This window comes from Sorex araneus, chromosome 4 (genome assembly GCF_027595985.1).
Source record: "Sorex araneus isolate mSorAra2 chromosome 4, mSorAra2.pri, whole genome shotgun sequence".
NCBI lineage: Eukaryota > Metazoa > Chordata > Mammalia > Eulipotyphla > Soricidae > Sorex > Sorex araneus.
In genome coordinates, this window is record NC_073305.1 from 142,623,319 (window position 1) to 142,640,087 (window position 16,769).

Sequence of the window (16,769 nt, forward strand, 5' to 3'; positions counted from 1 at the left end):
AACACCAACTAAAGTGTAGTGGAGGATTCATACAGGATGTTAGAGGTAGGTTGAAATCAGACTATAGATTGAACACAATAGCCACCCAGTATCTCCATTGCAAACCATAACACCCAAAAGGAGACAGAGAACAATAAGGAATTCCCTGTCACGGGGAGGTGAGGGGAGACAGCCTGGGAGTGAGGGACCCTGGGGCCATTGGTGTAGGAGAATGGACACTGGTGGAGAGATGGGTACTAGAATATTGTAAAACTGTAACACAGGCACGAAACTCTGAAACCGCACCCTCACGGTGACTCATTAATAAATATATACATGAATAATCATGACAGGTTAATAAAAAAAACTACAAGCAAACTGAGAGAAGTGTAATATATTTTAGTTACCAACTGTCATGCCCAAGGAAGTTGTTGTTTTAATTTTCAAGTACATTTGTTATTTCTTGCATAGTATCCAAAATTAAGTAATATGACTACCATTCACCCACACTTGTTTTTCATTCACACGTTTGATTACTCTTTTGCTTTATTGATTTGAAAAGTAAATCAATAGTAAGTCCACAACCAGAAATAGTAAATGAATAATCTTTGTGAAATCATTCTACGAATGTCACAAAATATTACTTAACATGTTAATCCAGCTACCTGCTGACTGCTTCAAACACTTTTCATTTGTAAAGAAAATTCTGCATTGAGTATTTATATCTCTGCAATGCATCAATTCCTATATTCTTAAATTTCATTGGAAGTAGACTTTGCTTCAATAGATCTGCAAACAGTGAGTAATAAAAGGGTAGACTTACATACTGCCATTAATATCTTTCTCATCAGAATACAATAGAATGAATTTTCTTTCATCTCAATATTCTGTTTTCTGCTCACTTTGGATTTCAGAATAAGAATAAGAAGAGGGCTGGCAGGTAGTACTCTGGTTCAGGGTAGATGCCTTAGCATGTTATTGACTTAGTTTGGCTCCTGCACCACATGGTCCCCCTTGCATCATATGGTGCAGCCCTGAGAATCACCAGCTGTAATGAGCACCACTTCTTGAGCTTCTTGAGCACCCAGGCTTCTTGAGCACCACTTTGAGCTCGCTTCCCTCACCCCCCGACCCCCACCACCTCACCTGTCCAAATAGCAATGATAAGGAGACACATGATACTCATTCTCTCTGTACAATTCTTTCTCCTATAGTCATCAGAAATGCATGAAATATGTGCCATATCATTACCAAGAAACACATGAATCTACTTGGTACCTTATCTCTTTTTGCCTTGTTAAAAAAACACTACATCTTTCTCTTGTGAGACAAAACATAACAGAAAAAAACATAATATCAAAAGGCACTCTTCAGTGATGTTTGACTGTGTGGTCTGTCTGGTTCTCATTACTCTTTGCTTCCAGTGTCTAGAATTGATGGGTTGAGGGGGCATGTTTAGCGTTGTACACTACCATTCTATGTCTGTCTCTCTCTTTTGACTCATTTCATTCAGCGTGATACTCTCTTCGTCCATCCATTTATAAACCATTTTCCCTAAAAACTGTGTAGTATTTCATTGGGTAGAAGTACCATAGTTTCTTCAACTACTCGTCTGTTCTTGGGAATTTGTGCTGTTTTCAGATTCTGGCTATTTTGAATAATGGCTGCATTTTATAGTGAAGAAGTTAAAACACATATGGCATTTAAATGGAACTTGCCACAGTTTTACCACTGAGTAAGCGCTAGTAGATTATCATACAATTCTAAGAACATGAAATAATTTTCTCTCCTTTTACTTGTAGGTGAATAATTATGGACAATGATGAGCATTTACTACACTTTAAAGGCTATAATTTTGAACGATCCACTGTTGATATTGACTTACTAGAGAATCTAGAGGATTTTGAAATTAGAGATGATGATGTCTTCATAGTTACATACCCCAAATCTGGTAAGTTTGAAGTATGGAACCATGTGTTAGCAGTCTTACTTCTGGTTTGGTAATAAATATGAACAAATGTGCCTTTTCTCAGGTATTTTATGTATGTATTCATGTGTTAAGCTTTGTAGGGAAACAGTATGCTATTGTATAAGAGAAATTAATATATAAAATGGGTCTTGAGCTCTCAATTTGCCTGTTTTTGAAATATTAAACTTCAATAAAGAAAAATAAGAAAAAGAAACATAAACAGGAAGACACATAGAAATATAAAAGGAAGAATGCAAAAAGACAGGAAATTGAGAAGTTTTAATATGAGTCTCTGTACTGAAAATATAACAACCATGGTTCTCCAGAGAGGAAACTGGAACTAAGAAGTCTTGATTTATTCTTTTCAGTTTCAATGTAAGATAGTAAAAAACAGGCAAATTCACAAGGCTACTAAGAGCATAAGAGAAATTAAAGGCTCCAAGTACTTTAGAGATGTATAGCATTAAAAATGACATTTATTATTAAAAATTAACTTGAAAGCTTGTTCTTCAAGTCCATATTCTCCCTTGAACATATTTCACTTGCTTGTCTTGTTTCTTGGCTTGCTTATTTCCATTCTGGGATTCTAGAATACGTACTTCTCCTTTTCTCTCATCTCACATCTTTCTTAATAACTTTCAGTAAAACTTTCTTGCTTCACCAAAAAATAATTAAGTAACTAAAAATTAAAATAAACACAGAGTTGAAAATTATTCCTTGTTTTTACAGGTACTATCTGGACTCAGCAGATATTAAGTTTGATATATTTTGAGAAATATCGTAAGCAAACTGAAAATATGGAAACAACTGACTTAGCTCCCTTCCTAGAATACAACTTACGCAAGGTGGACTACACCAAGAGACCATCCCCTCGCATTTTCTCTTCTCATCTGCCATATTATTTAGTACCAAATGGTCTCAAGAACAAAAGAGCTAAAGTATGTCATAGAAATAGCTTTAGCACAAACAAAAATACCTGCAAGTCTCTTTCTCCATCTCCACTCATCCAAATCCTTAAAAAATTCTTATTACATGTTGATATTATTGTTTTACACAGTAGGGGCTAGCAGATGGTACAGGGGTTAGGTGCTTGCCTTAATCCCAGTGTCACATGATTCCCCAAGGAACACTGTGCAGTGATCACTCCAGGCCCCTGATTCTAGACTAATACTGTATGCTCAGGCCATTTCATCAAACTGGTGGCCTGGTGGACTAATAATGTGTGGAATAGATACTCTGGCCTCTGTAGAATCACTTGGAGGACCCCAAATATAAATAAAAGAAATGTGAAATTTTAAGTAATTAAATTATGTCACCACTCAGAGTTTTTTGCTTTGTAATCATAAAATACATAGCAAATTTTCTTTTATGTAAGCCCATAAAATTCTATTTTAAATAGTAGGATTTTATATGGTGGTAAAATATTTAAGAAGTATTGTTGGACAACAATTGTGCAAAAGTAGTAATTGCAATATTTTCACATTTGTTTCCAATGAAATATTTTCCTAAAAGAGGACTTTTCAGTTAAAAGTTTCCAAAGATTTTTAATATGATCTTCTTAGGTACTATCTATTGTTTTCATAATCTAAAAATTTATGTTTATCAAACAACATTTAAGAATATTTGTTTCTTCAATGATTGTCATTAGCAATAATTTGTGTATCTTTTAATTTTAATAAATTAGAATGCAATTTTTACATATATCTAAACCTTTAAGAATTATTTTTACTTTTGTGCCATTTTTCTTTAGCTTGTCTTTCACTTTATGGTTTTAAATTTTTATTTTCTTTGCTTTCTGGGTCACACCCAGCGATGCTCAGGGGTTACTCCCGGCTTTTGCACTCAGGAATTACTCCTGGCAGTACTTGGGGGACCATATGGGATGCCGGGGAAATCAAACCTGGGTCAGCAATGTGCAAGGCAAATGCCCTACCTGCTGCGCTATCTCTCCGGCCCACACTTTATGGTTTTTAGAAGCATTCCAGTGATGCATCTATTTTGCCAGTATGTCTTTTGTTTAGAGATTATGTAGACTTCTTATTTCTAAACTGTCTGTACTGTGTTGTTTGGAAGCACTGTCTATTGATCTTATTTTCATACTTTTTCGATTTTGTATCTTACTGGAAAACACTTCCCCCACCATAATAGTTATATAATTTCTCCATCTCTCTCTCTATATATACATGCTCATTATATACAGTTTTGTGTTTTAAATAAAATTATAATTGTATAATTCTGCATTATGTCTAAAATATGATTGTTGCATTCTATTTTGCAAGAGCATCAGCATATAATTTAGGTAATTTTTGCTACTGTTTTTGAAATCTACCCTGTTACATAATAAGTTTCCATAGTCTCTTCCTTTGATTTTTCAATACTTAAACAAAGATTTCTATTTCTGTAGTTAAAATCTATAGAAAAATGTAATAGCAGTGATAAAAACATTCTTCATTTAGCCTTTACTCCAGTATTTTTACCATTTTATTCTGAATTTTTCTTTGTTTGCAATTGACTTTAGGAACATATTAGGAACAAATATGCTGATAATTTCTCTACTCTTTTTTACATGAAGTTTACTTTTGTTTTTGATTTTGTTGTTTCCAGAAAAACACTAATGTAAAATGACTTTTTTTTGCAACTATGATAAAAACCAACATTTCACCCACTGTAATCTTGAATGCAATAAGACTTACTAATAATTTAATCATTTTCTACTTATAGATTGACTCCTAACTACATGTAATACTTATTTTAGCACACTGCTAAAAAATTTTGTAATTTTTCTCATTAATTTTTATAATAATAATTATAATTTTAATTGGGTAAATATGAGACAATGTTTTAGAATTATAATTTGATACCAATTTAATGATAGGTATTGGTATGAAATTATAATTTTAAAACATTATCTTATAAATAAATTTACCCAATTAAAATTGTAATATATATAATGGCTGGAGTGATTGCGCAGTGGGTAGTGCATTTGCCTTGCACCCTGGTTCAATTCTGCTGTCCCTCTCGTAGAGCCCCACAAGCTTCCAAGAGTATCCCGCCCTCACAGCAGAGCATGGCAAGCTCCCCATGGAGTATTCAATATGCCAAAAACAGTAACAAGTCTCACAATGGAGACGTTACTGGTGTTCGCTTGAGCAAATTGATAAATAACAGGACAATAGTGCTACAGTGCTACCAATTTAATATATGACCCAAGAATAAAATTGCAAAGCCACAAAGTATACATATCTTTAAAACAAAGAATTTGTACCAGTTTTTCATGAAACAAGGGTTGTATAAATTTTTTCCTAGTCATTTTTCTTAGGACATTTAAATTTTTCCTTCTTATATTTTAATTTTCAACTAACTATATGATTGAATTTGCATTTCCCTAATAATTAATAAGATTAAGAGTATTTTTGTATGTTTGTTGATCATAATTATTTCTTATTAAGTAGTGCTTTTGTGTTTCTTGATCCAATTTATTGTATGTTTGTATTATTGATGTGCTTTATGTGCATATTCTGGAGACTAATCTGTTACTGATCATATGTGTTGTTTATCTTACATTTATTTCTTTTCATTAGGACCATCTATTTAAAGTTAATTTAGTCAAATACAAAAATTTGTTATTTAGTACAAATATTTCTTGAATGAGAAATATTTCTCCAAAAAAAAAGAAAAATAACTTTAATATCAATTCTACTTACATACTTAAATCCTTAATCCATTTGTAAATTTTAATAGTAAGGTTATTTGTATGCATTTTATTTTAGTAAATAATGATTTTTAAACCATCCTTTTATTGTTTCTTTGCTTTTTGAACCACATCCGGTGGTGCTCAGGGCTTCCTCCTGGCTCTGAGCTCAGGAATCACTACTGAAGGGGGTCAGGAGACACATTGGGTAACAGAGATTGAACCCATGATGGACATAGGAAAGGCACTCATGCTAATCTCTATACTATTTTTATTACCTCTTCATCCCCTTGTATTTTTTAATTAGTTTTTGCTTTAGTCACTATATTTCAATGAAACTTTACATAATAAATCTCACTTCATTTCCATGGTGGGAAAATTTACCAGGTGACTAATTTTGTATGTTAATAAAATTCAGATAAATAATTTAACTTTTTGATATTCGTCCTATGTTCTTGTACATATGAAGTGATATGTGCATATCTATTTGATTTTAGCTTTAAAATAGTACAAACTAATGACAATATAAATTACCATGATTAAACAAAATAAATGATTATGCATTCATGTCATGATGTGTTATTTAGGTGTTTAAGAAACTTTGTATAAGTCAAGAATTGATAAAATTATTTCATTCTTCCTCCTACAGATTGTTTACATGTACAGAAACCCCAAGGATGTTATTACCTCATATTTTCATTTTTCAAATTTGGTGGTTTTACTCAGGGGATATGAAAATATGGATGCTTTCATGCAAAATTTTCTAGATGGAAAAGGTAACTGAATTTATTTAGTTTTTGTCAAATTTGTAAATTCTAGGAAAATATTTTGGAAGATGGAGAAAGGTAAATGATAGGTGGAATGCATATGTTACTACATCCGGGTAATTTAACCTGCCACGTCATGACTTTTTATCATTATCTGATGATGGAGATTTTAGATGTTGCAAAATCATGTGCTGCTGAAGCAGTATTTTGATTGGATTATAAGAGAACTTCCTGGGATCTTGCCATCCTAACTAGTTAGAGGCACGTTAGAAGCATATGTTTGTGCATAGCTATGTATAGAATTATTGTACCTTTTGTAGCCTGTCATCGTCCTGATCAGGAATCATGTGGCAGTGTGGTATGTTCACTCTACTACAGAGAGCAGAATGGTGCACAAAGCTTGTGGAATGTAGAAATAGGATGTCACTCATTTGAAGATTATATTCAGGTTCTGTTTCATTATTGATAACTGAATTTGTTTATTACAGATTTAAAAATAAACAAAAGCAAAATTTATGAGTTGTTTGAATGTGGAAGAAGTAATAAAAGGATCCTGCTTAATCTAAAGAAAATCTTAAAGCTTTTTCTTTGGGCTTACTGTTTTTCACTGGTTTTTCACAGAAAGAGTAGCGAACAAAAAATAGATTTTAGTTAAGTCATATTATTCTTTCCCCAAACTTCATTTAAAAAGGGAGCACAATTGTCAAGAAGTGGAGCTTTCTTTGGAAAAGCTTCTGCTTAAAAAAAAAAAAAAGAGCAACACTTACCTTGCTACTTATTTCCTCACAGTTGTAGGAAGCATTTGGTTTGATCACGTCAGAGGCTGGTATGAACACAGACAAAAATTTAATATTCTGTTTTTGTCATATGAAGAGATGAAGAAGGTAAGAGAAGTATTTTCAATGTGTTTCTAGGGCAGCAGTTTAATAAACTTAAATTAGAGCAAGGGCACTCTGAAGCACAAGGGCAAAAAGTCACTAAAATATGATTGATTAGCCAGAGGAGATTATGTGTACTGTGAATAAAATCTTGGTTTATTTAAAAAAAGCATTCTTAATATGTTTCTTTGAAACCTTTCTTACCTTTGTATCAATGACCTACTTTTTCTCTGTTACAGTCACCTCTAACAGCCTTTTATATGTACTAATTTTCTGCTCAGCCCTAAATTATTGGTCTTTGTAAGGATTTTCTTCTCACTACATAGTTATATTTTGTGATTCATTTTTATGTAGGCAGAGCAAAACTGCAGGCTTACATTTCTAGGGCAGCAGTTTAATAAACTTACATAAGAGCGAGGGCATTCTGGAGCAAAAGGGCAAAAAGTCACTAGGATATGGTTGATTAGCCAGAGGAGATTATGTGTACTGTGAATAAAATCTTGTTTATTTTTTTAAAAAATGCATTGTAGCACTGTCATCCCCTTTTTCATAGATTTGATTGAGCAGGCACCAGTAATGTCTCCATTGTGAGACTTCTTGTTACGGTTTCTGGCATATTGAATATGCCACGGAGAGCTTGCCAGGCTCTGCTTTGCACGTGGGATACTCTCGGTAGCTTGCTGGGCTCTCTGAGAGGGATGGAAAAATCAAACCCAGGTCGGCCTCGTACAAGGCAAACTCCCTACCAGCTGTGCTATCGCTCGAGTCCTGATTATTTGTAATTTTCTTTATTTAGACTCTGTGGTTTCCATAGTTATTAACATGGGTTTCAGGCACACAATGTTCTCACCTCCACTCCACCACCCGTTTCCCCATCCCGTTAGCACTTACTCCAGATTATGTCTCATCGCAGTCTCACTCCTTGAAAGTAACAAATCTAAGTTTCATTGTTGTAGTTTTGGTACTATGCTTATAGTAATATCCAATAAAGTAGATTAAACTACTTGATATATATATCCATATACATGTAGTGTGCATGTGTATGTGTATATATATGTATATACATGTATACATATATACATATATATATATACATACACACACACACACACGCACGCACACACACACCTTTGTCCCTCCAGACTGCCTCTTCTTGTTTCCCCCTCTAGTTGTTTCTTTCCTTGGCAACTTTGGTTTTGGTAACAAATGGTCTAGAACTAGTGTTTCTCTGAACTTTGTGGTATGTCATTCCCTAGGTATATTATTCTATAGAGTACAGATAAGTGAGAACATCCAGGGATTGACCTTTTTCTTTCTGACTTATTTCACTTAATACAAGAGCCTGCAGTTTCATCTATGTTGCAGAAAATTGCATGATTTCATCACTTCTTGTGGCTAAGTAGTACTCCATGTATATGTATGCCACAACATTATTGTCCTTCTTTAATTACCAGGTACCTGGAGAGTTATTATGCTAAGTACCACAATGAGTACTGGTGTCTCTATGTCTTTTGAAACAAATGTTTTAGCGTCTTGTTGGTAATACCATGCAGTGGGATCTGTGGGTCTTATAAGAGCTCTAGTCTTAAATTTTTGAGGAATCCTCAGAATGTTTTCCATAAAAACAATATGGACGATTCTCAAAAAATTAGAAATTGAGCTTCCATTTGAACCAGCAATACCACTCCTGGGAATATATCCCAGAGAGGCAAAAAGGTATAGTAGAGATGGCATATGTATTTCTATGTTCATTGCAGCACTGTTTACAATAGCCAGAATCTGGAAAAAACCAGAGTGCCCCAAAACAGATGACTGGTTAAAGAAACTCTGGTACATCTACACAATGGAATACTATATAGCTGTCAGAAAACATGAAGTCATGAAATTTGCATATAAATGGATCAACATGGAAAGTATCATGTTGAGTGAAATGAGTCAGAAAGAAAGAGACAGACATAGAAAGATTGCACTCATATGTGGAATATAATGTAACTGAGAAGTACAAGTTGGCAACGATGCAACTTCTGGCAGATATCTCTCTGGACTTAGTTACTAAAATACTAAATTACAGAAACCCAAAACTGAGAGGCCGCTAAGTGTGGTCACTCGACCTCGTACCTCTTCATCCTCAGCAATGGAAAACAAATTATCTAATGCTTCCTTTTCAGCAGGTCTGACTTTAGGGGAGAGACTCTCCAAACAATAATAGTGAGTTTTGTTGAAATATTGTATGCAATCAAAGTGAAAGTAAAGTGAAATTTATTAGTTACACAGGCGGGGTGGGGGCTTAGGGTGGGGGTTTAGGGGCGTGGGGGGTTAGGGGTGTGAGGGGGTGGGGTGGAGCTATACTGGGATTCTTGGTGTTGGAATATGAGCACTCGTGAAGGGATGGGTATTCGAGCATTGTATAACTGAGATTTAAACCTGAAAACTTTGTAACTTTCCACATGGTGACTCAATAAAAAATTTAAAAAAAAAGAATGTTTTCCATAAGAACTGAACTCTAATGATCTTTTGTATTTCTGAGAAATCTATTGTAATTTGTCCCCTTTCATCTGTGAACCAATTTATTTATTTTCCTATTTATTCCCCCCACTCCACATTGTGATTCTAGCTAAGGATTGGGTTTGTGTGTCTTCTTTATTCATTCAAAGAGCCAGATCTTTGTTTTGTTGTACCTTTATATTGTTTTCTTGATGGCTATATTACTTATATTATCTCTCATTTTTATTATCTCCTTTATTGGGTTAATTTTGGGACTCATCTATTATTCCTTTTATAGGCCTTTAAGATGAGTATTTAGGACACTGACATCTACTTTTTTTCTTTCCTAATACTGGCCTCTATTTCTATAAATTTCCTTTTTTAAAATTTTTATGTTTTACTTATTTATTTTTTTATTCAGTCATCGTGAGAACAGTTACAGGGCTTTTAGGATTGAGTCTCAGTCATACAATGATCAAACACCCATCCCTTCACCAGTGCACATGTCCCACCAACAATAACCCCAGCATACCCCCTCTCCCAGTCCCCTTCTGTCTGTGTGGAAGATGATTTTCACTTTACTCTTTCCTTACTTTGATTACATTCAATTTTCAACAGGAAACTCACTACCATTATTTGGAGTTTTTCCCCCAAAAGTCAGACCTGTCGGAAAGGCATCATTAGATTGTATGTTTTCTATTGTTGGTAACAAAGAGCATATGATGTTGCACAGTCACAAAAGCAGCCACCCAGATTTGGAATTCTGTTATTAAGTCCAGAGATATTTCTGCCAGCAGCCGCTGCATTCCGAGATTGGTTTCTGTGGTGCTGGGATCATGGCTGTTCAGGAACGAAGGAGCTGTACATGGGCAACCGCTGGGGTCTCATTTGGGCAGGACACAGGGCCAGTTCTGCCTCCTCCATCGCAATATTCCGCATGCATGCCGGCTTTCACTGCAAACTCCTACCTCTCTGTCCAATTGGTTCTGAACAGTGGCGGTCACCATGCTGTCCAGTGGGGAAAAGGCCAAGGGACAGAAACCCTTCCCCTCTCTGGGCTGCACAGGGCCGTAGCTTAGTTCCGAGTCCAGGAGTATATCTGGGAGCAGCCGCTGCATTCTGAGATTGGTTTCTGTGACTCTGGGATAATGGACGCTCAGGGATGGCTGAGCCATTTCTGAGCATATATTTTGTATATCAGGAAAGGTTTGGAGATGTCCCAGTCCTGCATACTGGAGCCGTGTTAGTAGAGGCGCAGTGTCGCCGGGGCTCCATCTGGGGAAATCGTGCCAGCTGTACCTTCCCCACCTGGCACCCTGGTGTTGTTGGCCCGGTCTGGGGTCTGGAGAAATCTCCAGCTAAATTTCCTTTTTAATTCAACCTTTGCTGTGTTTCATAGATTCTGTTAGTTTGTTTCTTAATTCTAAATAGTTTCAAGCAAATTTTTAATTTCTTCTTGATTTTCTCTATACTCAGTTTTTATTCAGCAGCATTCTGTTTAGTTTGAAAGTATTGGAATTTTCCCCTATCTTCTCCTTTGCTGTTTAATTTCCATCTTTATAGCATAGTGTTATCTGAGAAGATGCTTGATAAAATTTCTATTTTTGTGATTTTATGTATTTTTTTTATGTCCAAGTAGGTGATCTATCCTGAAGAATGCTCCATGGACACTAGAAAACACTGTGCACTCAGCTTTTTGAGGGAATACAACCCTGTTGCTGTCAAAAGTCCCAGGTCTTCCAGATTCTCATTTAGGTCTCTTTATCCTTAGTGATATGCCATCTGGTTGATTTATCCAACAGAGAAAGTGGAGTGTTGAAGTCTTCCACTGTGACTGTGTCTTTATTGATGATTTTATTACATTCTGTTAATAGTGTCTTTATAAACTTTGCTACCCAATCATTCAATGCATATATGTTGATATATGCACTTTGGGCATCAGGGCCTAGAGTTCTCTACTGGTCGCTTACCAGAATACAGTGATTATTCCTATTTCTTCTCCTTTTGCAAAAATGCTATTTGATCTGATTAGAGCTGTCCGAGTCTTCTTTCCCAACACCCCCAACATGCACCCTTAGCTTCTATATTGTTTCCAACTTTTCACCCTGAGTTTATCTTGGAAATTCAAGTGAATTTCCTGTAAACAGCAGAGTTTGGGTCTTATTTTCTGATCCATCCTGCCACTCGATGCCAGTTAATTAAGGGAAATTCAGTCCATTGGCTTCAGAGAAATTATTGGTATGAAGAGCTGTGTTGCCTTTTCCCAATGTGGTTGTGTTCTTTTTGCAGTTGGACATTTTCTTTTTCTTGGCACTTTTTCAGTAATTCCCCTTCCCCATTTATTTAAACACTATGGTTTACAAAATTATTCCTGATGATTTGTTACAGGCATTCAGTATTCCAACACTAATGCCACCACTACTGTCACCTTCCTTCTACCATTATCTCCATTTTCCAAATCACCCTTCAAGCCTGCCCCTGAGGCACATCCCCAGTAGTTTATTTTATATTATTTCTTACCACAAAATGACTTATGGAATGATTTTTAAAAAACAGTCAGTAAAAGAAAATTTGTGAATTTTTTTGTGTCTCACCATGGGAATATAATGTCCCTGTCTGAGGGTTTACTAAACTGTTGTTGCAAGTTAAATTTTCTTGCATTAATGTTTTTGTTAATTGAGATTAGTTGGCTTCTCTGTTACAAACCCATACAATCTGGTGTTTGTTTCCATTCTGGGATGTTAGATTTGTAGAGTTAGCAGATGTCTCCAGAAAATCCAGAATATTTAACTGGGTCTTCTGGCCAGAGGCACGGTGGAGATTGTTGGGGTGTAAGTGCTGCTCTCGGGGCTTTGGTAGAGCAGAAACTGCTTTCTGCCTACTTGAGATTGTCTCAGAGGTCTCAGTTGGGAATCTGATATCCAAGATATTATTGCAGCTAGTTTATCTCTTTCAAGAGTTATTTATGAGTCTCTGGAATAAGGAGCTGGTAGATGAGCTTACATGGTAGTGTCGGTGAAATGTCTCTGTAATTTTTGAAGGGTTGGTTTAGTTATAGCAAATATCATGAACTCTTCTTTGTCTGAGACTGTTTTTATTCCTCCCCAAATCTAAATTACAGCTTTGCAGGGTAGTGAAGTATAGGTGATAATTTGTTTATTTCAGCATTTTGAATCTGTCATTTCATTCTTTCCTTGCTTGCATGGGTTTATTTGAAAATCTGTTACAACTCTTGGAATTTCTTTTGTATTTGAAGATTTTTCTTTTCTTTTGCTGCTAAGAGCAGTCAGTCTTTCTCTTCAGAAATTAACATTTTTATCACAATGGAGAAGTTCTGAGATATTTATGTCTTCACCTGGTCATTCTTTCCCACTTTCTTTTCTTCTCCTTTGATATTACTATAATTTGGAGATTATTCCTCTTACCCTCTTTTCTAGTCCTTTACTTCTCCTTTCTTTTGAGAGTTTATTATTTTTGATGTCTTGTATTTTATCTTCAAGTTCACTGACATGTCTCAGCATTCAGAATTCGATTGTTGTGACTCACTATTATATTTAAGGTTCCTTCAATATCATTTGTATAGATTCTTTCTGAATCAATTCCTTCAGTTGATTTTACTTTTTTTCTAGTCATGGCCAACATATAGAGTGTTGATTTGAGGCTCTCATTAACCAAACTCAACAATTTTGGTAAACTCAAGGCTTGCCTATACTTCTGTCTCTGTCTGCTGAAACTGCAGAATTATTGTTATTATTTTTGCTCCAGTGTTTTTAGGGTTTTCTGGGTGTAAACATGGATATTTAGATTCCTGGAGATCTAAGTATTGGTTCACATTGTACAGTAAAACATCGCTATTAATGTCTCTGTTGTTCTGTCGCCATTATTATTAGAGTTATTTAAACATGAATTTAAGACAGAATCTGGTTCCTGTTTTTGTTGCAAGGACTTGTATGAGGTATTCTGACACAAAAGTAAGAACCTGTAGTTTCCTATCAGCCCTTAGCATGCAGTGTCTCTAAATTCGGTAGCAAGCTAAAGCTAGCTAATAGAAGAATTTTGGAATTAATTCTTCTTCAATTTTTTGAAAGAGTTGCTGCAAGGCTAATGTCAAATCTTTCTTAAATGTTCTGAGCTTTTCTTTCTTGGATACATACTATTATTAAAGATGGTCCCTAGCATAATTCCATTTTTCTTTTCAATTTTTGTGCCGCTACTGGCTGAACTCAGGGCTTATTCCTGACTATGCTCAGGTATAATTTTGGGCAATGCTGTAAGGACCACATGTATTGCTGGGAGCTGAATCCTAGCTGGCACATTCAAGGCGAATATCTTATCACTGTTCCTTCTCTCTGGACAGCATGAGGACCTTTAAACTTTACAATGGTATGGAAACAATATCAATTTAGTAGAAGTAATCCTTGGAGTTGGGTAATTATGTTTTTTAAAAATATATTTTAGTGTAATTTTTAATAAATTATAATATATTAAATATTTTATTATAGAAGAAACTGCATTTGATCATTTTTCTTAATTGCAAGCTAAAATAAATAATTTGAGTATGTTTGTGTTCAAGTAAATTATATTAAAATATACTCTGGTGTATAAAGTCATCTTTGACTTGAGATATTTTCAATTTGTATGATTTGCTGGAATATCATCCTTTTGAAATAAAGAAATACCTATAACTATTTTAGTTTTTTTCTTATTAAATTTTAAGCTCAGTAATTAGAGGTAGCATATATTTACATTTCTCATCAGGTTGTGCACCATCTCAAACATAAGACATTCTAAAAGTATTGGTTGAACAAATGGATCAATGAATAAAAAAAAGCTGTTTCCGTAAAATTAAAGAACTAGAAGTTCTAACAAACTGACAACAAAAACACTTGACTTTCTAGATAAAACTAGGATGCAATAGATAGGTTTTACACTTTAGGTTTTGAATAAGAACAGTTTTTGTTTTCTAAAATGTCACAGATATACTAATCTGTAAATCATGCATTCCTTATAAACTGAATAGATTTTCCAACTCAAAACTCTTTCAGGATCTCAAAAGTGCTGTGCAAAAAGTCTGCGACTTCCTTGGGAAAGAACTCAGTGAAGATGATGTGGATGCTGTTGTGAGACAATCTACATTTAAGAATATGAAATCTGATTCACGAGCAAATTATGATAATAAACTCAAAAATGAAGTTGGGATAAAAAGTGATGGCCATTTTCTACGCAAAGGTACTCTTCAGTGGTTTATAGAAGCATAGGTTTTGGTGTTTCCTTGAATCCTAGTTATTAGGTTAAATAATTTATAATTCCTACATAACCCACAAAATATAACAAATTAGGCTTTTATAGAAAATCAAAGATCTCACCTGAAAATGTCTAATGAATATTCTATTAATCTGAACAGTTTTTTGTAAAAAGAAAACTCAGTAACTAAACTTAACACTAAAGCTTAGTTTTCAGTTATTTTTTCTTCCACGGGAGCATAAATTTTAAAATATGCTAGCAAGTCTTTCCTAAATATATTTGGATATATGTGAGCAAGAGAGATTCCATTAATTTTTCTTTATTTCTCTTTACTAGTTTAACAGTACTTTTAAAGTTACATTTCAGTTTTATTTTAAAATTTAATATAGAATTTTTATTTTAAATCTCTGTCATTTAAAACTTATATTTAACGTGACATAAGAAGAGTGGAAAAGAGTCTTTTACATTTTGATGGGGCTGTTACATTGCATACCATAAACATTAACACTATAACAGTTGTGTTACTTCAAATACAATAAACATATTAAAAATACAGATGGATATCAAATTTTGTACAGGAGAGGAAATTTGGAAGTTTTTATGTTGAATAAAGTGATGTTCATTAATCCAATTTAATGAGCACTGGAAGCAGCAAATGTTAACAGAATCTGCTATGAATTTCCATTAACCCAATCCGTTATAAATTCCATTTTCCAGTAAAATTGCAGCAATGGAAGCTTTGGGAATCATTTTTAAATATGACTGTTGCATAAATATCTTTGCTCTGATTATAGTTTTAAAAATACTGATTTATTTATAAAAATTTAAGACATACTTAATAGTATGTGTGTGTGTTGCAATTATGTTATACATCAACTATAGTTTGATGAGAAGTATATTGCCTGGAATGTATTAAAATATATTTTAAAATGTTATTCACTTTACATATGTTTTTTCTAGAGTATGTTTATAATTGGATGATGGTAGTTGATGAAATTTAAGAGATAAATAATTTGACATACTTATATAAGGAAAAGTGAATTTTTAAGCCTAGTTGACAATGAATAATTATTATATTTTCTTAGGAAGGATTGTAAAGGGTGTTGGGGAAATTTTTGCCTTGAAAGATCTACTTTCTCAACTAGGAAATAACATGTACTTATCACATTAGGTACCATTGGTGATTGGAAAAACTATTTCACTGTGGCGCAAAGTGAAAGATTTGACATGATATTCCAAAGGAAGATGAAAGACATACCATTGAAGTTCATCTGGGACATAAATGAGGAGTAGAATCAGTGCAAAAGAATCATGTAACAATCTATCAAAGAACTCATTTTAGATATTTTTAAAATTGTGCTTCCCATAAAAATAAGACGTAAAAGTTGATTACTAAAAATGAATATTCACTTCATGAATATGCTGCCTGTCTGATTTATAGTGAAACTTTAAAAATGTAAAGTACTTGGAAGATTCTGCGTATAATTATCTTGTACAATAAAGAGGTGTGGGAAACTTTTAACAGGATTTGGAATATGCCTGGAGTTTTCAGTATTATGCAGTTTTTTCCTTATTTACTATTATGTTTAATATCAATATAGATAAAAATCATTATATCCTTAATTATTTGATTTAAATTCTATCTCAAAATAAGTCAAGTATCTCTTTGATAGTTTACTAAATCACAAAGTTTGCACCAGATACCAAAGATAAGTCAATCAACTAATTGTTCACTTACATTAATACTTAGATGGGAA

The 16,769-nt window shown here is 34.1% G+C and overlaps 1 protein-coding gene across 2 annotated transcripts; it reads left to right on the forward strand.

The window, feature by feature from the left end:
* The first annotated feature begins 670 nt into the window (after positions 1-670).
* On the forward strand, positions 671-16,533 carry LOC101537845 (amine sulfotransferase-like). 2 transcript variants are annotated; one of them, XM_055136389.1, is made up of 7 exons: positions 671-777; positions 1,782-1,930; positions 2,678-2,886; positions 6,289-6,415; positions 7,196-7,290; positions 14,814-14,997; positions 16,184-16,533. In XM_055136389.1, the coding sequence occupies exons 2-7, from the start codon at positions 1,792-1,794 to the stop codon at positions 16,303-16,305; spliced, it is 876 nt and encodes a 291-aa protein (XP_054992364.1). In that variant the 5' UTR covers positions 671-777; positions 1,782-1,791; the 3' UTR covers positions 16,306-16,533. The 2 variants fall into 2 exon arrangements, with proteins under 2 accessions (XP_054992364.1, XP_054992365.1); XM_055136390.1 differs by having other exon boundaries at positions 685-792.
* Positions 16,534-16,769: the final 236 nt, after the last annotated feature.

Bases quoted from the DNA above. Each gene is read 5' to 3' on its own strand.
- LOC101537845 (XM_055136389.1), top strand. From the start codon at position 1,792: ATGGACAATGATGAGCATTTACTACACTTTAAAGGCTATAATTTTGAA. The intron at 1,931-2,677 runs GTAAGTTTGAAG...TTGTTTTTACAG, and splicing joins AGTTACATACCCCAAATCTG to GTACTATCTGGACTCAGCAG. The intron at 6,416-7,195 runs GTAACTGAATTT...ATTTCCTCACAG, and splicing joins AAATTTTCTAGATGGAAAAG to TTGTAGGAAGCATTTGGTTT.